The sequence below is a fragment of the Strigops habroptila genome, chromosome 7 (assembly GCF_004027225.2).
Source record: "Strigops habroptila isolate Jane chromosome 7, bStrHab1.2.pri, whole genome shotgun sequence".
In the NCBI taxonomy this organism is placed as follows: domain Eukaryota; kingdom Metazoa; phylum Chordata; class Aves; order Psittaciformes; family Psittacidae; genus Strigops; species Strigops habroptila.
In genome coordinates this window covers 33,599,027-33,621,942 of record NC_044283.2, presented here as the reverse complement: position 1 = coordinate 33,621,942, position 22,916 = coordinate 33,599,027, and the positions used below count along the sequence as shown (strand labels likewise).

Genomic DNA, 22,916 nt, shown 5'->3' with positions numbered 1-22,916 from the left:
TTCTTCCCAAGAGAATCATCCGAACAAGAATCATTCATTTACCTCATTGGAAACACCAGAAGAACTGTCTTGAACATAGTCCAAAAGCTTTTTAGGTGGCTGCATCATAAAAGCAGAAGTGTAGAGATGAAATGGAGTAGAATCAATGGCAGCAAGGAATGAAACATGTGGAGAAGGTGACACAGTTAGAAACTAAGTGTTGACAGCGTCAGATACAAAGAGTGACACATATGGGTAGAATGGAAGGAAGAATGTGTTACAATATTTTTTAAATTATAAGCATCTTAATAAAATGTTAGTAACTTTAGGTAGTAAAATTTACAACTGCAATGGCTGAATCAATACTAGGAGTTTTTAATACTGGCGAGACCCAAGAGTGTAAAGCATCATAGTTACGTTCTGCTGGGGAAATCTCACTGTATTTTATCTTACAGAAGAAACTATTCTCAGGTTATGATAATCAGTAAAATATTGTTGACATATTGTTCATCAGAAGAATATCTGGACTTTTTCTGCCCACCTAGAGGGAGGAATGACAAAACAGCTTGAAAGGCTAGATAAGAGGAGATAAAAGGTCATCAGTGAAAATGTGATACATTATAGACTATTGGACAACAGATTAAACCCAGATATATTTAACGATTTTTTTCCTATTATTTGCAGGTGGTATTTAAAAGGTAATTATTTAAATGTTATGATTAAAAAATTAAAGTTTTTAAAGAATGTGTGTGATTTGCTTTTTCTTCTGCTCTCACTGAAGTAGCTGGGAGTTCTGACTTTGGTTTATGGCTAGCTAAAAAAGGGGACTAAGGTACCTGGTTCCTGGTTCTCCAGGGCCCTGCATCATGTGCTTAGGCTCCTCCTGTGGCCTGGCATGTCAGTAATTGGCATGCTGAGGTGGGCTCCAAAGAACTGCTAGCTAACAGGGAAAGATAAGAATGGGGATGTTTAAATCCTGATAGTCTCAAGCTCAAATGGCATGTCTATTTGGGATTTCCTGCCTGTGTGCAGCTGCTTTTGTTTGTTTTCTCAAGCTCCGCAGAATCCTGGGGAGCTACGAAAATACTTAACCAGACTGAAAGGATGCATGGGTTTACTTCCATCTTTTTGAGGGAATTTGAACTCCTGTCTTCTCCCTGTCTGGAAAGTACACTAGCCACTGTGTTAGACATTCTTTTGGGATGAAGACATTTGCTACCCCTTTCCCTAAAGATGTTAGAGTGTACAGGAAGCAATTTGAGCTCAAGGAGCCAGAGAGGGTGTGTGCAAAAGCAGAGCAGGTGCATCTCCAACCTAGTTGTTAAGGCACTGTGCAGGGAGGAAGTGAAACCTAGTTCTCAGCTTGCTTCAAGGACAATGCTACTGTTTTATAAAAAACATATAAACAACTTATGTCCAATTAAGCCTGTGGTATTTGCGGAAGAACTGTGAGTGCCTAGGCAACTCAAGGTGAAAACCTGAGAGATCTCTGATGTTTAGGTGCTTCAACCGAATGGAGCTTTTCAGCTTTATAACTGTAAACATAAAATGCTTGCAATAGGAATAAGCTAGCATCTGTTTGCCCGAGTCCTTTTTTTGGACCTGGCCATTTATGAAAATTGAAGCAGAACTGAAGTCTGTCTGTTCAAGCAGGTGTCCAGCTTGAAAACAGCAAACCTGTATCTCTGTGTTCATGTACAAAATACGTTTTCTGCATGTATGCATACAGGAGAGGATAAAAAGGGAAAAACAATTTGTATTAGTATTTAATGCCATAAGCAATTTGTATACGGCTGTGTGCATTTAAATTTAGACATATTCCTTGAAGTAAAATACAGGATTTATAAATTAGCATCCCTAATGCAAACTGACATGTTTTTCTGTTTTGAAAGAGTTCAAAAATAATCCAGCCAAATGCAAAAGATTTAGGGAGACTAGTAAAGATTCCTATTCAACATGCTATTTGTCTTGTTCTTAAATATTACACACTACTATTTGTCTAATATGTAGTCTGTATTAAAGCTATTAAAGCCACTACTCTGGCAAGTTAAGGTTCCTCACTTACCGGATGTCCAAACTCCAGTTCTGAAAAGAATTTATACCAGGGTTCGTTTTCTAAATCTATGTCATCTGGGTTTATGCGATCAGGCTGGAACAGTTGTGAAGGAAAAGGGAAGGAAAAGGCACACACTGAGCAAGGTGCTAGAAATGCCATGTCACTTTAACAACAAACACACACAAACACAAAACAAATATGGGGAAAGGAAAGGAATAAAATCAAAGAATGAAGATGGTATTTAAGATAGAGAATATTCTTGTTCAAGAGCTGTCACTGACTGGTAGCTTTAATACTTTTTGTTGCTGTTCTTCCAATACAGGAAGATGTTAAATGTTTTAAAATTACTCTTTCAAAGCTAAGAGGGCTCTGACCACTTCTGTAAACATCATTGCATTATTTAACTACATTTAATGCTACTAAAGATTCCTTGTTAAGAAGATGGTTTAAATGATTGTCATCTTCAGCACAAGTAAGAAACTACCCATCTGACCAGCAAGAGCATAACTTTATTGGTATTGCATTTGGTCATCGCTTGTCTTCTCACAAAGCATGTTAATTCTGGATCTTGCTGTCTTGAAGCAAGTGCTGAGCAGAGATAAGGAATATGCATCATGCAGGCATGACTGTACTAAAAAGACACTTCAGCACATGAAATGGAACTGGTGGGGAAAAATATGCATTCCATAATATTCATTTTAGCAGTGTTTTGTAATGCTCTATCTCCCATGGCCTTGTTGGAATAATGAAGCTTTTTTTTTTCCCCACAATGAAATACATTGTTTTAATCTGAAAATTCTCACAGCAAAGGGATAAAGTAGCAATTGAAGATAGCATTAAGAAAATTCTTCAATGAACAGAAGAATAATTGTCAGGTTTATTCAAGTAGCATGAAAATATGACAGTGCAAAACAGTAGAGCTCCCAATGGGATATCTAATCAACTGCAAACTTGGCTGCATTAATTATTTTCTAAAGAGTTCCAGTTCCTTTGTAGGATCTTATGTAAGCTGTCATGCAGCATAGAATTACAGTGAACTGTTGGCTTAAAGAACTCTGAAACAGAGAATTCCTCTTAAAGATATTTCTGAATTTTAAATTTGGTCCTTCACTATTGTAATTACCAGATCTCAGACACTAATTATGGTGTGACCTAGAAAGCAATCCTCAAAGAAAACGACAGGGTCCTGCATAAAGAATGATACTTGTGATTAAGTATGTAACACTTTTGCCTCCTGAGTCAAGCTGTCACCAATACACCAGAGCAATCACATACAGCTATTTCTGTAAGAGATAACACTGTGCTCTTCACCATTTCACGTAATTAAACATCTTACAGCACTTTTCTTGCTGCCTTTGATGTTACTGGAACAGACTGCCAACTTTGCTCTACTGAAAGGTCAACAACCCTTTTGAACTACCTTGGTGCTCACATCTGTGCACTGTTCATGCAATATCTGGACACCAGCTACTGCTTTATAGGTTTATCTTCACAATGTCCCTTTCAAGTAAGGGAAGTATTATTCCTCTGAATGGAATAGGAAGTGAATGCCAGTGATGAACAACTTGCTGTGCTTCATAGCAGGGTTAGGAAGCGAAGCTGCTCTGGAGTTTTGCCCTGATGTTTCCATCATCCACAGCCATAATTCAGCAATACTAACAACAACTGTTTCAACACACTATACATACCCAAGTCTTTTGTAGAAAACCACCACTGAAATTAATTTCATGAACGGATCAGTAAAGATTTGAGACCTTAAGAGAGGCTACAATTGATTTTCTTCCACAGAAGGATGAGGGCAAAAAATGACAAAGTCACAATGCAGAAGATAACTTCATTATATATCAACTTGATTCCCATTACAGAGAATGCTTGGTGTACTCAGAGGTTTTTGCTTACTTTAAAAAAAACCAGACAAAACCCCTAAAATTTAGATCTGGATAACCTGAGAGGACAGTACTAAACAATTGCTTTTCATAATTTTTCCGAACAGTGTGTTGAAATATCTATGGCATGTTTTCATCTTTATTCATTAATTCATTATATCAATGAATTAATTTTCACAGAGATGTTAATATCAACAATTGGGTACATCTACATAAAAGAAATGACTAAATCCCTTCTAATGCATATGGCACTGAAGTTGTGGAGCTGTTTGCACTACAAATCCAGGCTTACTGACATTACTTGCTTGGTAGCAACTATCAGCCATGTGAGCCTCAAGGTCCCCTGGATAGCAGCAGCTCCACACCTACATATTGACAGACTGTCATCCCTTTTTGCAGGGAGCCAGAACATGCCATCAGAGCAGCTGGGTTTCCACCATTTAGCCAAGGAGATAACATGAGAATGGGAGTTGGCTCCCTTTAAATCTTGAAAGACTGTTGCAATTAGCTGAAAGCTTAACACCCCCGATTTTCTGCTTGTAAAGAAAAAGCTAGAGGTAGTGCATTTTATGGAGTTTCTAAGTTTTTGAGTTCTTCTCATGTAGTAGTGTGCAAATAAAATGAGAGCATAAGAAAGTGTTTAAAGCTAACTCCATGCGCACAGTCCTACTTTTACTTACAGTTTAGACTGCAGAGGGCAGCACACAAAAAGAAACTGAGTGCTGAAGTCTGCAAGTCCACTGCTGCCAGGCATTTTAGAGGACTCTGCATTCCCTGTACGACCAAGATCAATACACAGGCAATTGATTTCTCTTGGCTTTCGGGTTCAGTTTTGCTGATGGACCTTTTTCTATTATCTCCCCTTCGAAGAGACTTAAAAAGAAGAAATAATTTTGACTTTAAAAAGTGAACAGAGCTTGGTCTTATATCTCCCAAACTGCTTGAATAGAAGGTAAAAGCAGTACGTAAATTTTTTTTATGACCTGTCAGTCAAACCAAGTCACGTTCCTATATTCTATCCTTCATCTAGTTATTTAGTAACATTTCATTACTTGTTGAAAATATACTACTAAAGACCAGTAAGTAAGTTCATTCTCTCTGGCATTTGCATCAGATGGTCAGCACAGCACTGCATCAACATACTCAAGTATAGAACAACAGTGTCATTGAAAAAAATTACATCCGTAATGTTGTATTTAGCTTTGCCTGTGATATACACAAGTAGACGCTCAATCAAAAGTGGGCATTTAAACTGCTGAGTTACATGTTTCTCACCATTAACCATGGATCTGCGTGGTCAAATTAGTATTTTGCATTTGCCTGAAGCCTCTTTGGAACAATGGACTGAAATGTCTGTTGTAAATTTGGCTTTGACATTTTATTAGCTCTAAAGTTTCCTTGTACTTTTCCTTTTTTCTTTTTGGACTACTTTTAAATAGCTGTTGTGGCTCCAAGTCCAGATTGACTTCATCTCTCCATATCTTTATGAGAAGACATACTTTTTAATGTAATTTCAAAACAAACCTATATATAGAATTCCTGATTTCTTTCTAAAACATGTTGAGAAATTCTTTTTTAGTTGACAGACTGTTACCCAAGTAACTAACACGGAGCACAATACTCTGATAACCAGCTTGCGATAAAACTTGCGTATTCTAAACAAAACTTCAAATTTTCCACTACAGTAAGAAACCTCAAACAACTCCAAATCAACAGATGTACATCATGGTGCAAGCCCAGGCTACTTCTGGTGTTTGACAAAACAGTCATGTCCTTTCAGATCATGAAATCCTTTTGCATATAAACTCTGTAGAAGACTTTTATACGAATATATAAAAAAAAATTATAGAATTAAAATTGAACCTGACAAGTTTTATCTGACTAGCACACGTGTACTTTCATGCTCAGTCTAAAACAGGTAATAGAAATAAAGGCATCTATTGCTTGTACCAATTTTACAAAATCTTTTTTTACAGCAATAGTAAGATCTTTGCTTACTGCTTTACTGCAGAAATAGAGAAATGTACATGTATGAAGGAATTGCTTCGCATATACAAGGTTGAAACTAGTAGGGAATAAAAATCTAACTTCATATGAGTAAGATTAAATTATTACACTTCAATTTACTTATTCACTGAAAGTAAACATCTATATTAGGAAACAAATCCATGGTTCAGATGATATTAGAGAAAAAGAAGAGTGTTTTATTGAATTGCAGATATTAGAGATAGATAGGAACATGTCAGAACAGCTTATGTACCATCTTATCAGTGCTATGATATTAGAAGAAAAGGTAATGTTTTATGAGCTTATTGAAATAGGAAAAAAGGAGCTGACACATCGTTGCTTGGAAGATTATTCAACAGCTTAATGTCAGTTACTTTTAGTTGTAATCTCAAGCCTCTCCCTTTTGTTGATGTTTTATACTTTTACAAGTTGAAATTACAGAAGAAAAAGCATTAATTTCCTGTTTTATGACAGTAGGTTGCTACACGATGATACTGAAGCTTGAAGTTACACTCATCTTTTCGATAATCATCAATCCCTAACCAATCTATCCATTTAATGTCTATTATTAGGTAATTTTTCAGGTTTATTATTTCTCACACTCTTTTGACCTGCTGAATGATATCTGCTGAATAACATTTCCCATGAAATGTTAGTTTTACATTGAATCTCATTTTATTATATTCTTCCCATGTTTCTAACCTTGACATTAATCACGACTGGCACCAGCGTAGTACCTACATCAATAAAGGGAATGCTGATCTTTCAAACCTCATCTGCCCTGTCTAGCATCATGTAAGGTAAATTTTTTTTGGTGATCATTTTGATATCAAAACTCCAATCCTGTAGACATGGAAATTATTTCATTTCAGCAAAAGATTTTAAGATTTGAAGTGTTGGAGAAACTCCCTTTGACTTTTTCTGTTTTGGCAAAACTAATAAGGTAAGAAAATTTCTAGTTCAGATGCCATAAATGTCCATCTTTTACAGTATTAATGAACTATATTCTTATATTCCACATTTTGATTAGTGTTTTCTTTCACTATCATCAGAACAATTTTTAAGACATGAAAAGTAATAAGGAATTCTGAGATTATCAGGATGAAAGACTTAACTCATGCAATTCTGACAGAGTTGAGAATTCAGAGTTTTCAACCTAATTTGGAATTAATGCATTGTTTTCAGATGTCAGGTTTTCCTACACACAGAGAAAAGTCTTTTGACCTACTCTGCTGATCACCCTTTAAGAAGTCATGAGTTTTACCTTCCACATCCCATTCAGTGAACACAAGGAAAGCAAATACTTTAGTGAAACCAAATCTATTTCTTTCTGTAACATGATTTAAAGGAAGTACCTAAACACATAAAGCTAAACATCTTTATCAACAGCAGAAATTCCAGACTGATAAAAACGTGATAGCTCACCTCAACTATTTTACATCAGTTAATAACATTACACTTGTGTCAGTACAACTGTAATCTCTTGTATTAATTCCTGTTTTCCAATCATTAAGGCTCTGAATCATACATAAACAAAATCCTCTCCATTTTGTCCATGGATACAATTTCCTCAGCTTTTAAAATTTGTCCTACAAAGAGATGTTTCCTTGTATTTACATCAGCTACGTCTTAAACTTCCAGTCTAGTCTTCAGTTGATAAAGTGTAATCTTGGCCTTGACTGATGCTGCTGAGTGAGTACAGCATGACTGAGGCTCTTCTGCATGATAATATTTTAAGGACCAAAGCTCAAAAGCCAATCTCTTGATTAAGAACATAAAAAACTGCATAAGCAAGTTAAAAAAAAAAAGGATTCAGGAACAGTCATCAAAGCTCACTTTCTTTAATTTCATTGGTTTGCTAAAATTGAAAAAATATATCTGCACTGCAATTCCATTTGAATGATTTTTTTCACAATACATTAGTTGAAAATATGATTTATTAGAAAACTGAGGCCATTCTTGAAATACCACTGTAATTTTCTTATTTAAACTTGAGACTGCTGTTATGCTTTGGCATTGGGAAGGCCAGTAAATTACCTCAGTGTGTATAATGCAGCCATGGCAATCAAAAAAGTGCTCAGAACAAATGCCACTACATTTTAAATGGAATTATTTGTTAAATTCGTCATCACAATAAATACTAAGTCCCATTTAATCATACTGAGTAATTAGCAGTTCCTATAGAAGTGCCAATTTCCTCTTTGAAAAATGCGTCAGTTCTGCAAGAACTTAATTTCACAGAAACACAGCTTAGTATTTTCTAGTTAATGACAATTATGTTCCTGCAAAGCCCATAAAAACACAAGGGAAAGGTAATTAGTAAAGGTGTTTCACACTGTTGAAATACCACATGTTCTGGAATTCAATTATCTGCTTAATGAATTTTATATTAGTAAAATTAATTCTGTGAACAAACATGTAATACAGTAATACAGAAGCAAATAATAATTCAGTATTGATTACATGAATGTCTTTGTTTTCCTAAAATACGAAAGTATTGAGACAGCACAAAGGCAAATTAGAAAGGCTGAATGAATGTATCTTTCAGTAAATGAACTCTTCCGTTAATGGTAGTTTTACATGCATTAAGCATAGCTCTATCAGACATGCTTATGAAAAACTCCACAATTGCTATCATTATTCAGAAAGCAGGAATAAAGACTTCTAATTACATGTTAGTGTACACTGAGTAATCACAGAGTAATTGAGGCTGGAAAGGACCTCCAGAGGTCATCTAGTTCATCCTCCTGCTAAAAGTGGGTCAAATCAGGTCAGGTTGCTCAGGGCTGTGTCCAGGTGAGTCTTGAACAGCTCTGGAAATGGAGATTCCACAGCCTCTCTGGGTAACCTTGACCAGTACTTGACCAAAATCTCCTTCTGTGTACAATTAGGCACATCCTGAAAATGCAACTAGTTTATTTTAATGCATTAATTAATCATCATATGTGCTGTCAATGCTACTCAAAATGAGTGCTGGTGATGCATGCCAATTAGAAAAGCAGTTTCCATTAATTCATAGTTCTGCTTATTGGCACAGTAGTGGCTTGATTTCTTGGCAATAGCAGAAGATCTAAGGCTAGCAAATAAGCTAAACCTCCATTTTCATCACAGTGATCAGGAAAGAGCAAAGACTGCTGCAAAATCATTTGAAAAAGGACCTTCAAAATTAATGTAAATATTTATAATCAGTAGTAAATAATAAAAAGATGACCCCTCACCAAAGCTCTTACTGTATTACCCATTCCGCTTATGTGTCTTACCGGTCTTTCATGTTCAAGGATTGATGATTTTCCCGGCTCATATTCAAAAATACTTCTTGGTTCGGAGCGGAACTTGCGGGTATCTACCTTTCTGTCCGGGGGATCCCAGTCGTTTCTAAATAAAAAATAGGAGCAATTGAGCCAATTTGCTGCCACCACCATCTGCTTTACATCTTTGTGCAAGAGAAACATGCAAACCCAAATGAATTTCACCATGGCTTCTCTTTCCAGATGTCAGTTCTGAAATGTCTGGCCTAGAATTCAAATGTTTTAATCACTGTATCATCTTAAACCATTTACAGCAAGTATACTCAGTACTGCAGAGTACTGAGAAAAGTACTAGATGCCATAGAATTGTATCATAGAATTGTAGAGTGTTTGGGTTGCAAGGGACCTTAAAGCTCATCTAATTCCAGCCCCCCTGCCATGGACAGGGACACCTTCCACTTGATCAGGTTGCTCAAAGCCCCATCCAACCTGGCCTTGAACACTGCCAGGGATGGGGCAGCCACAGCTTCTCTGGGCAACCTGTTCCAATGTCTTACCACCCTGATAGTGAAGAGTTTCTTCCTTGTATCTAATTTAAATCTCCCCTCTTTCAGGTTAAAGCCATTCCAGCCTATGGTTATGTCCAGCCTATGGCTATGTCCAGCCTATGGGATCACTCATACTTTTGTTATAACTGGTAGACCAGTTAAAAAACTTCCCTGACATACTGTGTCAAAACACCATGGGATTCCTTCTCAAACTGCAAATTTGCTATACTTGTTTTGTGCACCACATCAATATAGGCAAGAGGTAGGTATTTTTGTCATCACACAATATAAGTCTGTGTTGAAAAAATTACAAAATTTTCTGAGACAAAAACCAAGGAATTATTTTAAAAGACAGTTTGACAGCCTAATAGATGCTCTTTATCCTGATCTGTAGTAGAACTGCTCCTTAATATCCTTGTAAGCAGTATACTGTTTCCTTGGAAATTCAAACAGATAAACAAGAACAAGAATTTGGCAGTTGACTCTGAGACAGAAATTTACCCACTTTCTCTACAGTTACAAACTTGCTAGCATTTTAATAGTGCTATGCAAAGAATAAAAAGTAACCCCTACTACTGTATTTTTTTCAGTCGTTTACCATGCTATTATTCATAGCTACCTATGCATTTTTGGGGGATAGTTACTTAGTTACTATCACAGTGAGAACTACCTTTTCATGGCAGTTTTTGTAGTTGCTACCTACACTGCATTTGGAAAACTGTAGCTCACACATCTTTTTATTTAGCCCTGTGTAAAATGACATACTAGTAACTCAAAGAATGGGGGAAAGGATAAGGGTAATCCTATCAGCTATTGTCTGTATTTACAATAAGAAAGAGCATACACAGATGAAATTCTGCCAGTTCTATCAGCTCTTCTGATGTGACTTGGTTTGATGTGGCCTGACATAATAAGGCACATGTCAAGTGCCTTAAAAAAATCTATGGGGTAGCTTTTGTTTACATTACATTTGTGAGTGCAATTTCTGGGACAGAGGCACCTCTATAAAATGCCCTACATTTCAAGGGAAGTGGTTCTACATGGCTCTGTTGTTTATTTTCACTGAGGAAAAAATTAGTTTTAGGGCAGAAAAGGTTGTATTTTTTGAGAATGAACAGGAAAATGGAAATGTTCTGATAAAGCTGCATTATGCTGCAAGTCACTGAAGTAAAAAGGATGCTACTGAAATTCTAATTCATTCAGTTCACCTAATTTGCAGTGTTCAGCCTGTAATCCCTTATGGACTATATTTTTGAGCCTGACTATTAACGCAAGCCACATCTTGCCTCCCAGCTACAAAACTGTGGTACATGTGGACCTAAGCCTCTTATGTGAGATTTTAAATACTCAGGCTTTATAGGCAATTAAAAAAAAAAATCTCCCAATGGCAGGAAAAGATTGACGAGCTAGACTGTCAGCAGCAGGCAAAGCATAACTAACGTGTTTGGCATCCCCTGGGCTGGAGAACGTAGATTTCCACTGCCTGTCTTACCATGCATGAGATTAAAAGGAAAGGCTAAACAACCAAATTCAATGCTGAAGCAGTTATTTTCAAGCTTGACGAAAGAAACTGCAACAGGCCTCAGTTTCTGTGACCAAGGCATTTGGCCTAGCACAGGATGATGACTCACATAACTTCAGAGACCAAAGCTAAGCAGGTCCACATTTTGGTGCCCTGCTAACAAAATCCACACTTCTGTATGACTTGCTAACAAAATACAAACCTCATGGCCTTTGGGAAGCAGCCCAACTCTAACCCTTAGCATTTCCTCTTGACAACCTGCCCTCAGCAACAGGAGTAGCCAAAAATCAGTAACCGTTGAGCAATCTCGTTTTCTGCAGTATGTGTACCTGCTCGATTGCCACTACCTACAATTTGTAGTCTAAACACTTAGTATGGTATTTTCTCACACTATTTTATTCAGACTGCAAATTATTTGAAACTGTTTAATTAAATTTCTACATATAAAAATGTTTACAATGTACAAGCTAAAAAAATCGGCAAATTATGTTTTGTTGCTTGACTGTAACCAAAAAAGATGTGTTTGTAGCCAGTAATAGAACAAAAAATTACCCTCTTCGTACATTAAATATATATACACATATATAAAAATGTATGATGACATAGTATTATATTAACATGTTGTATTTATGAATGTAAATGCTAAAGAAAAAGATTTTTGCTTGAGCTAGTAGGTGCAGTTATGCTGAAAAGTCTACAGAGTTTGAGTGCGTGGCACTTTGCATGGTTTTATCAGAAGGATAAGTATTTATTTCCTGAATTATTATTAACCTTTTCCAGACTGGACTCTAACTACGGACCTGGTTTTGTGCAGCATGTTTGAAGCTGGAAAACCATGAGAAATCTGAAATGCCCCTTTAATCTGTAAATACCTTCTTGGTCTACCAAAATGGAGACGGAAGTTGAAAAAATGGGGATATAAAGCACTTCTCAGCTCTGGGGAAAAGTGGGTTGACTGCTGCACTTTTACAGTTTTGCTCTTACTTGAATTTCAGTTTCCAACATCTTTTAGATCCCTTCTCTTTTCTACTGGATACCATAAATAGCTTTTCCTACTCAAGAGACTAACTATTCAAGATAGCTGCTAGAGCATGGATTGTTCTGAAATACAACAAGCAGGACAATCGTGGTAATAAAAATGAAAATCTTAAACGCTCATGCTGGTATCACTGGTAAGAATAAGCACTTCTTTAGGATGTTGAAGAAATGGCAGCACTACGTGTGATTAGTGATGAAGATTACCCCTCTCATCGGACTGTCCCTTGAATAAAGCCCTTGAAGTCATATTGTTCTACACCTATTCTATCCTTTGTGATACCCTGTAATTGGATGACTGTACATACCAAGAACACTATTTGAAAATATGCAACTTACTTTTCTGATGTAGACCTTTCCCTCAGACGATGTGGTGGTATTGGAGGTGGCACATGTGGAGGTGGTAAAGGGGATGAGATCTTAAAGGCATCGGAGCTACTGTCAGATGCGCTTTTAGACAATGGTCTGTATGTCTGTGTCTTTGCAGCTGGGTGTGCCTGAGCAGAGAAGGATGGACTGTAGGAACCTAATATAAAACAAAACCAGAAACAGTCAAAGCATCAGAATGCGTTTTAATAAAACACAACATGGAATGTTACAAGAATCCACCGTTACTCAATAAAGGTGCAAGGTTACAAAAGTGTGTAAATGCATTTTTGAAAGCACATTGCTATATACTATGTAGCTCATTAGAATATTTTTAATGTATTTCTATATAAATCTACAAACACACAGATAAAGTGCAGTAGAGGTAACACAAATTAATGATTAATTTAGATGTTAATTAATAATTCATTAACAGCTCTGATGCATATATCCATCAGAACTGTTAATGACAACCTGTAATTACTCCTCTCATCCTGCCCCTCAGTTGTTCTATGTTCAGAAGGAAGAGGCAGGAAATGCACATTTTTTTCCCATTGTTTTAATAATTACTGTTAATCTGAGACAATTAGGCAATAGTGTAACTTGAAGAGGATCACAAGAATCCAAACAGATCTCAAACAACTGACCCACAACAAATGCTCTCAACAAAGCAGAAAAAGGCAGTATGAGAGCACATCGAATGCAACAAACACTGAAATGGAAGAATTTCTAATGGTCTTTTTGCATGAGGCACTACGGGGGTTTTGCACATATAATCCACTCACACTTTCATTTTTGTTTTTGTAAATAATTTTACCACATGGTTATAATCTTCTGAAAGACACAATTATATATCTTATATGAATATGTCTTTTTTGCAGCCAAATAACGTCAAGAGCTGTGCCTATAGCAAAAATGAAAAGATCATAAACCAGAATCATCTTTATTAGACACTCTTACTGCATATTTTAAAAGTTGTTTTCAGTACAACCTTTTTGTCTTCCCACGTCAGTAATTAGCATTTGCACTTTCACACAGTAGTTCCTTTTCCATTTTGATAAGGAAAGGCTGCATTACTCACAATCACTAGTGAAAATAAATGCAATGTAATCAAGAAACTGCAGTATTACACTGTATCCCATCTGCAGTAAGAGGCTCACAGCTGCAATTCATTTCTGTGGTAAGAATGAAACCAAAATTAAACTGTTTCATTTGGGGAAAAAAGGCATGAAAAAACACCAACAGATCAAATAAGATGATAAAAGGTGTTTATATAAGCATTATAAAAGCAAACATGAATAGTTAACTACCCCTGTTACTTGCTGACATTAACAAAAGACTCATTTTGAAGAGAGGGAATAATTCCTACCGGTACTGTATGCATATGGAGTATTATACATGTCTGTGTCGTCATCTACAAAAAGATATACATGTTACAATAGTGCAATACAAGTCAGTCTATCACAGCAATGCAGATTTGTTTTTGCAAATACGAACAGCACCTTGGTAGGCAATCAAGCTCTGTATTTCTTTTCCTTCTTTCATAAGTGTTTTCTGAAGACTCTCTTGTCCCATTATACTTACTATAGGCTAATTTTACCATATTACTGGTAAAACGGCGTCTTCTGGTCATATCACCTATATTGCATACTTACTGGTTAGCACTGAATTGCAGATTATAGCTTTCTACCAGTTCTTCTCCCTTCCTCAAGCTCAGTTTCTTCCTTTAGTCAGCTCCCCTCTACTAGAGACTATTAAACTGTTGTTCCTATCACAAAAAGCAACCTCAAATATCTACTATGTGACTAGTGTTCAAAATAGATCTTGTAAGCCAAAATTTTCCTGCTTACATTTTATATTCAGCTGTTCTAACACGAGGTCTCCAAAAGAAAGCTCGTAGGGTAGGAGATTTGCAGCAACCAATTTCTCATCCTTCAAACTGGAGATGGGGATCACTTCATTGAGCTCTCAGTGACATGGAATCATACTGGTATCCTAATCACTTTCATTTTTGTTTAGTTTTAGTAATAAACGCATTAGAAATTTTCAGCCTTTAGCAGAGGAAAAAGCACTCTCTGCATAAAACTGAAATTTACCCATTTGCTTTGATTCCTTATCTGACACTTGCTGAACACTTGCATTTTCACATAGCAGACAATCAAAATGCAGAAAAGCGCATTTTTTAATGCCACTGAGAATCACCCAGCCATGACAAAAGCATACTCACCAGGCTTATGAACCATATGGATTTGCTTGAACATTGTCTTGTACCAATCCTTTGGCCTGTCGACTGTCTAAATAAAACATAATTTTTAACTATTAAAAACAACAACAACAAAACCCCACCCAACAAAACCCCTGTGCATACAGATCTGATCAGACATTTAATGTTATTCTGGACACAAAGTCTATTGTGGTTTGTTCCCTTTTTAATATAATGATTTTTATACCATCTATTTCAAATGGTGTATTTATGTTTTTCATCTAGGAGTTCCTGTAACAAGTTCTGGAAGACACTGAAGACTGAGTCAGTTTTGGAGTCTGATCTTGGAGGGTACAGCGGTTAGGAATATAGGAATTAGTGCCAGATCAAGAGTTTATCTTCTTAGTGCCCTATATTTGACCATGATGAATGCCAGATACTTTACAGTAAAATACACCTTTTTGCAAACACCTCAGCAATTACAAGAGTGTAAGAAAAGCTTCTTTTGAACTCCTGGCAATTTCCAACATAGATTATTTTCAAAATGTAATCATAAATAATGGAGAAAAACTTTTGAATGCTACTGAGAAGAGAATTAAGACAACACTATATTTAAGAGCTAATATTCAGATTGTAAACAAATGGTACTTCCTTTCATCAGTTTTAAATTCCCTTTCCAGGCAACTTAATTTTAAATTATTTTTCTATTTTGAGAACACTGAATACGACATACCTTTTAATAACCACTCATTAATTTGTATTCATCCTTACTTTTGTAAACTAAGCAGTCCCAAAGTTCCCAAACTCTACTTATATCAATATTTGCTTGTGCTTCTTTTTATCTGTTACTCTTCTGCATTTTCTCTTTTGTTGCCATTTTCTTTGATAGGATGATAATATTTCAGAAAAGGAGATAACACAAAGGTAAACATGTTTTCAGTTTTGTTCAGTATTGTCCTTCTTAGGTCCTAAAAATTTTGCGTGTTTCACTGTAGTCAGAAAGGCAAGTTTTAATGCAGATGTACAAAATTATCTTGAAGCCTCATGGTGCACAGGGGTAATTCAAAGGACCCATCTTAATGTGCATTATCTTGCATTAGTTAGTACTAAATCTGCAAACACTCTGCCCACTCCTCTTTACCATGAAAAGTGAAAATCCACTAATTCAGCTCTACAGATCTGAGTGCGTTCTCCTGGCACTATGCCATCTTTAGTGAATCACACTTTTTGATTTAACGTTGTTTCCCTAAAGGTATTAAACATCTATACTTGTGGAATACTGGTAAGAATAATTTAGCTGGGTTTGAAACAAGTATGCTGGTTTGGTGCTCCAATATCACATATATTCAAAAGTTTACAAGGAGGTCCAGAAGGTCTCAAGGAGTTCATGTTGATGGGCATAATCTCTGTGGTGGTACTCATTTCCCACAGCAACAGAAACCTGCAATGGTCTCATGATACTGCAACTTCCTTTCTAACTGTATTGGGCCAAGAAGGGTCTTCCAGTAGAGCCTGAATCAGTGATAAGTGAATAAACTGTAAACTGCTGTGACCCTACTGTTTGTCAAGGGACAAAGGTGCATAGATATCACTTTGCCAGATCCTCTTTATCAGTCAGGTCCTCCACAAATCCACAGGAGGCTTCCGCACAGATATCAGGTATGGATAAGCTCCCAGGTGACCAGAGAAGGCAGCCTCTCAACATCTTTCTGGACATTTGAACGTTTTTCTCTCATCATCTCCCTCCTTACCTTGGGGTTTAAAGCCTCAGCCAATAATTTGCCTTTACATTATAAGCCAGATAGGATTAGTTAAGGAATAAATTAATTTAAAAATACATTTACTCAATTTATATTCACTAATCCCACATACCAATCTTTCTTTGAGGAATTACCAGCATTCACAATGCACCAGGCCATTCAGATGCCATCCTGCTTTGCACACGTTATAGTTGTTTCAATTAAATGTTGGAATATGGTATCATCATATGTGAATGAACCATCAGCCAAATAGCATGAAGAGAGGACAGAAGTAGTACCTGCAGTTGGTACTTAGGAAAGTCCATAATCACTGCAGTATTCCTATAATCCATCAGAAATTATGCAATTAAAGGAGGCATTTATGACTTTCAGTGGGCCTTCTGTGTTTGCAGTCATACTGCTTTCCATGAATCTGTTTTTTATTTTCCTAGGATCCTGTCGGTGGTAAAGTCTGGTAGTGCCATTTGACTGAATACTTTTCTGAGTGAACAGTATTTTGTCCTTTCTTTTCCAAGGACTTCATTTTTAATGCCTTAGAATTTCAACATCTTTGGGGCAGGGCTTGGCATGGTGGCAGAACTTAACAATGATCTGAATTTTCAAGCTTCAGAATTGCACTTCCCAGAGCTGGGAGGAGCTGAAGTGGTATGGAGGGAACATGCCAACATGGGATCAAGGTTCTGAGAGAAGGGAAATCTTTATAGGAATCCTTCCCCTTTGAGCAGCTTTGAGCAGAGAGGGTTTGCAGGAATAGAAAGAGAACATCACTCTGATTTCCTTGGCTAAACAGCTGTCTCAAACCATGTTCTGAGAGTAAAGACAGACTTGGAGGAGATAATCACAGCTTGAAAATCTCTCTACTCCTGAAAAGCACTCCAAAGCTGGAAAACAGATACTCCCAACTTCTTATGTACAAGCTTACCTTTGAATAGCATAGTGTTTTGGTACACAGTATGTTACCTATCACCCATGAATCTGCATTTACTGATTTTTTCATAGACTGTCACTATTTTCATAAAGATGAAAGAATAAGAAACTTTTAAACCTTGCATGCAACAATAAACTCAACTAATGTGAAAACTTCTCTCTCTCTCTCCAGATGGAATGAAGCTGAATTTTATGGCAGAAGATTCCTTTTTGGATTGCTCACTGACCTTGGAGAAAGAGTGAATGATACATCCTACCTTCTACTGTTCGTGGGAAATGCAGTTATAACATTTTTGCATGATTTTGCACAGTATTGCACTTCTGAGATGTGTAAAGATGTTCTTACATGACTGGGGTATACAGGGCTCAAATATACTCATGCACATTTAAAATGTGATCTCAAATAAATAAGTTGAAAACAATCTCACTTCCAGCTAAGTCCTAAGAACACAAAGTGGCATGAGACACACATTCACACACACGTGCTAGCATAATCTTTTAGCTCATACCTCACTGTGCGAATCATTTCTACAATACTAAGTTTACAAGCTGTAAGATAGTTTGAAATGGAAACATAACAAAAACCAGAGCAAATCCAGGTGAAGAATGTCCTCATTCAAATTAAGTTACACTTTTGGAGGAAATCTATGAGAGACTGAGACCACACAATCCGAAAGCTAAATATAGGTTGGCAGGTTGCCAACTCTGTTAAGGACACTTGAGGGGGATTTCTGTTATAATCTTATATAACTGATATACACCCTATTAGATCATTCTGCTATTAAAAAAAACCAAAAATAATTACTTTATCTTATATAAAGCATAGGGACTATTTACTTAAAAAGGGGGTAAGAAGCTAGAGCATTGTTGCAAAGAAATTTGCTTTTTAAAAGATTCTGATTGCATTACTTTTACTGTCAAAAATAAAGCAAGAAATGCCACAGTTTCCCCCCATTCTTATCAAAATTGTTCCCATCTTACCACTTATTCTGATTTTTTTCCTATTGCTTTTCTCCATCAATTCCTCATTTCCCCCCTAATTTTTCAATCCACTGAAGTAGTTCTTGGCAATGCAACACATCCCCCTATGTCAGTATTGGCAGAGAGGGTACATCCAACAGCTGCTACATCCTTGCTCCTCAAAAAGACTTCACCTGCAAGGGCTCTGCCGCTTTCATCGTGGCTCCCACTCTTCTTACTCTTTCTCCGTCTAGCACAGCACTTCTCTGGCTGGGAAGGCCAGGAAGCACTCCTCCCCAGACCTAGTGCAGCTGCCACTGTGCTCTTTGGACCAGCCAGAAGAGGCTGCCCTGACAGCAGAGTGGAAAGAATGCTTCAGCATAGTGAAAACAAAACTCCTCAGTTCGACATCCTGGGACCGCTCAAGCAGTAACTAGTGCCAGATGATCAAAATTGGGCTAGGCACAATGAAAGGGCTTCCACGCTGTTCGTCTAAATGTCACTCAAGGGCACAGTGATTATATATTGTGCTTCCACCAAAATGCTAGTCACTTACATTATTATCAGAACAAAACCATTCATTTCCACACTACCCTGATGACACGAGAACCACTGCCCCCAAAAATGCAGAAGCATGAGATTTTTATACACACACACACAAGTATATATGTATACTTGCATGCATACATAGAATATGTATAAAGTTTATTTTAGAAATGAAAAAACAATGCAATTACTGCCTATCTCCAAAAGGCAAGAACTACAAGAGAAGCAAGAAAGAGACATGAATTTTTGGCTACTTCTAATTAAAACTAGAAACAGGAGGTCGCCCAATTATGCTTCCATCAGCATTCTCCTTTTCCGTCAGCACACAATATTATATTCATGAGCTCGCTGATTACGCACACTGTATTCCACATTATATAAGACTAGAAGAATGAATTACCAACAATCAATTCATTGTATGAGTTCATACACAGATTCCCAGAATTTCCTACCGTTCTAATTGCTGTAGGGATTCCAGATTCATCCACTGGGCCAATCCCTGCATAATGTGGAGCTTTAATGACTGTAATTTTTTTTTCTTCTTCTGAGGATCTACAGATTGGTATTGTACTGGTGGTGCTGGTACTGCCAAGAGTCTCAACATGCTGTGAGTATGTCTCTGTGGACTCTGTAAAGATAACATGACAGAATATTGTATAACATTACAATAATCATACTTGGCAGTTGTATCACGCTTCCCCATTTCATTATGCTGTACAAAGACTGACAACAATCTTAACCATATACATATACAATGCTTAAAGAAAAAAACTCAGCTGGGGCCTTGCCCTACTTAATGTTACATTAAAAACTTATTTAAGGACCAGACAAGCTATTAAACTCAGATCATCTTAGATTAGAAGTACTTATTCACAGCATCTTACTCCCCAAAAAGAGAAAAAACCCTCCACAAATCCAGCAAAATCTATTGAGAAAGTGGCAGCAGCCGCTGCCTTATAAACGAAGCTCTTGCACCATTCCTATCCTTGAAATTAGTGATACAATTTCAAAACTTCTCCCCGCCAAGTCTAGCAAACTACAGAAAATTGCTGTTCTGTAAGCACAGCAATAGATTCCAAACAGCCCTCCACAAAAACTTATGATACATGTTTAGAAACGTTAAGTTTTGATGCATGAATATTTTTAAAATGAATTCTGACATACAGTTTTCATCTCTTAAAGTTAAATTGGTATGCTTAAAAGCCTCCACATAATGGATGATAGTAACTTGGCACCTGGACAGCAATCTGATGATCCACCGACAGTACTTACAGTGAACCATGCAGGCTGCTACTGGTTTGTGGTGACTTGCAATATTTCTACCCCTCTCCCTCTTCCTATATAATTAATGAAATTCACATGTTACTATTACCATTTCCCTCTAAAATTCATAGTAGTTTATTTAACAAAAAACAGCTCACTGCTGGGATGTGTCATGTGAAAGTTTGTACTGCTGCAGATAATGTACTTCTTTCCTATATACAGGAAAAAGAGCCCTCCTCCTTTAGGCAGCATGTTTCGGTAAATTAGTGGGCTGCTCTTTTTTTTGCTAGAGCAGGTACAGTGCTTGTGAGACATTTCCACTGCAGGATAAATGAATGCAGGGAATAAAAATAAATTCTAACACTACTGGTGAAGATTACAATTGCCTTTCGCGTCACATTAACATGTGTTGATTTTTCTGAAGCAAAATACTTGAACGTAATGTAAATCAGCAAAAGGAGCTCTAGTGACTGAAAGCTCTAATTTTAATTTGAATATTTTTTTCTCACTCCTACTGCAGAGAACTGGATTTGGAATGGCTGTTTCAGCTGTTGACTCAAGTTTGAAACCCTGTAAATAATCCAGTGCTACACATATATGGTGAGGGGCAACTCTGCTTGGCAAACAGCTGAATATTTGGGCCTTTTTCCCAAAATACATGATGTTAAATTTAGAAAACATTTTGGATTTGATCCTTCATTCTTTGTAGGCCTTGAACTAAGTCCATCAGTGGGACTTTTACACGAGCAGGGAGAATTACCTCAGGCTGTTACTGTGGAGCACAGAACTTCAGCATCATACATGAGTAAAAGTTATGGGAAAACACTCTACTTATTTCAGGTATTTCCAAAACAGAATTGGTAGGTCTTTAGATCATCAAACTGGAAGCAATCAAAGAACCTAGAATTCTGGGATGTGGAGAAACCCATGTATTCAGGTTTTGTACTTATTGCTGTGATAGGGATAGCAGCATTTGTGTAGGCCGTAAGTCTCAGAGTGAGACTGTCACCTAATTTCCCCGCACACAAGCCAAAAGAGTAAACTCTGGGATCACACTCAAATTATTTGATTGTATAGTCTTATCTGAATATGCAAAACACTGGTAGAAAAAGCAGCAAGCAAATGATTATTCTGGCAAACCAGGTTATGCCGGCAAAGTGCCCTTCTAAGGCTGATCATGCATTTTTAAAAAAACCCAACCAGTGTCCTATAAAAAACAAAAGCCCAGAGCCCTTCCCTTTGTTGGCAGCATTGCTACTGAAGATAATGGAAATTGTGGGGAAAATCAATGTACAAAGTTGGCCCTTGGTTTCTTGAAGGAGGCAAAATCTGGGGCTGCACTGATTGAGCTATTTTGATATATGCTCTTTACTTGGCAAAACTAACAGAAAGGTGACAAGAGGTCACTCTCACAGACATAAGTAATAAAACTTAATAGTAGCTCCAGTTCAGGATCATTACTGTATCTAACAATAAATGCTATTATTTATTTGCATTTACTTCCCAAGGTAGATGAACAGACAATATCTTTATTATGGATGTGAAGCACTCTGCAATTGTTTGCAGTCTTTGCCATGTGAATTGGAATATGTTGCATAATGTATAAAGCAAACATTCTGTGTGAGGCTTACCCATCATCCTGCCATGCTGCATGATAACAATGTTGGAATTGAGCGAAGCTGGTGGAGGGTAAGCTGAAGAAGGGGAAAAAGGCCTTTGAAAGTAACTCACTGGGCTGGCAGCAGTGCCAGAGTTCCCATTCACTGTGATCTGAGCCTGAGAGAAATAAAACAACATGCCATTAAACTACACACAAAGCCCTCTGACTCATCCAAACAAAGAACGATGCAAGACTGTCATCTGCACACCGATTACCGGTTCTCAGGAACCCTAGCCATAATGGTATCTGCATTCACTGAAATACAAAACTCATCACAAGGGGAGCAGAATGTGTTCCTTATATACCTTGTACCTCCCCTCTGCTCTCCTTGTACGTACTGTCTGTGAAGCATGCTGAAATTATGGGAAGGTGACAGAAAGACCATGGTCAAGGCAATGAAGATGGAACAAACAAGGTGTGAAGAGGTTTGACAGAAATATAAGATGAAGATGGCATTAAAAGTTCCTCTCGTTGTGTGACAAAGGCTGCCTGCCACATATGACTCACTCCAAGAGACATATTCCCTTAATGCACCCACTCAAGCCCTATGGGCATTAATGGGAACTTATGTGCAGACTAAAGGGAAAAGTCTCATTTTTAGTAGCTAGAAAGAGTGAGCCAAAGCTCCTTTTAAAAATGGATGCCAGGTGGATTGATTATGGGATGCTGATATGCAACCTATCAAAAAAAAAAAAAAAATAAACATAGCACCAATAAAAAAACCCCAAACAAACCCCACAACAGAACAAAATCGAATAAACAAAATGAGGAAGCTAAGTAAACTGACAGGATAGCAGCATCGCAAGCCATTTAGGCTTCAGTCACAAGAGGTACTTTTGAAACAATCTGCTGCCCTGCCCCCAGGTTTAGAATCCCCACATCTGGGCTGTAGCACTTTTACAGGGAGTATTGCAAGGATTAAACTAGAGATATTGAGAAAGCATTGAATG

General features: G+C 37.1%; 1 protein-coding gene across 23 annotated transcripts in view; it reads right to left on the bottom strand.

The window, feature by feature from the left end:
- SORBS2 (sorbin and SH3 domain containing 2) overlaps positions 1 to 22,916 on the bottom strand; it is a 151,254-nt gene that overhangs the window by 31,500 nt on the left and 96,838 nt on the right. For all 23 annotated transcript variants that reach the window (XM_030493015.1, XM_030493024.1, XM_030493014.1 and 20 more), the window contains 6 exons: positions 21,938 to 22,082; positions 19,496 to 19,671; positions 14,875 to 14,941; positions 14,017 to 14,061; positions 12,621 to 12,807; positions 9,189 to 9,303 (listed from right to left, as the gene is read on the bottom strand). In XM_030493015.1, coding sequence (XP_030348875.1) covers positions 9,189 to 9,303; positions 12,621 to 12,807; positions 14,017 to 14,061; positions 14,875 to 14,941; positions 19,496 to 19,671; positions 21,938 to 22,082 — 735 coding nt within the window. The remainder of the gene's footprint in view (positions 1 to 9,188; positions 9,304 to 12,620; positions 12,808 to 14,016; positions 14,062 to 14,874; positions 14,942 to 19,495; positions 19,672 to 21,937; positions 22,083 to 22,916) is intronic.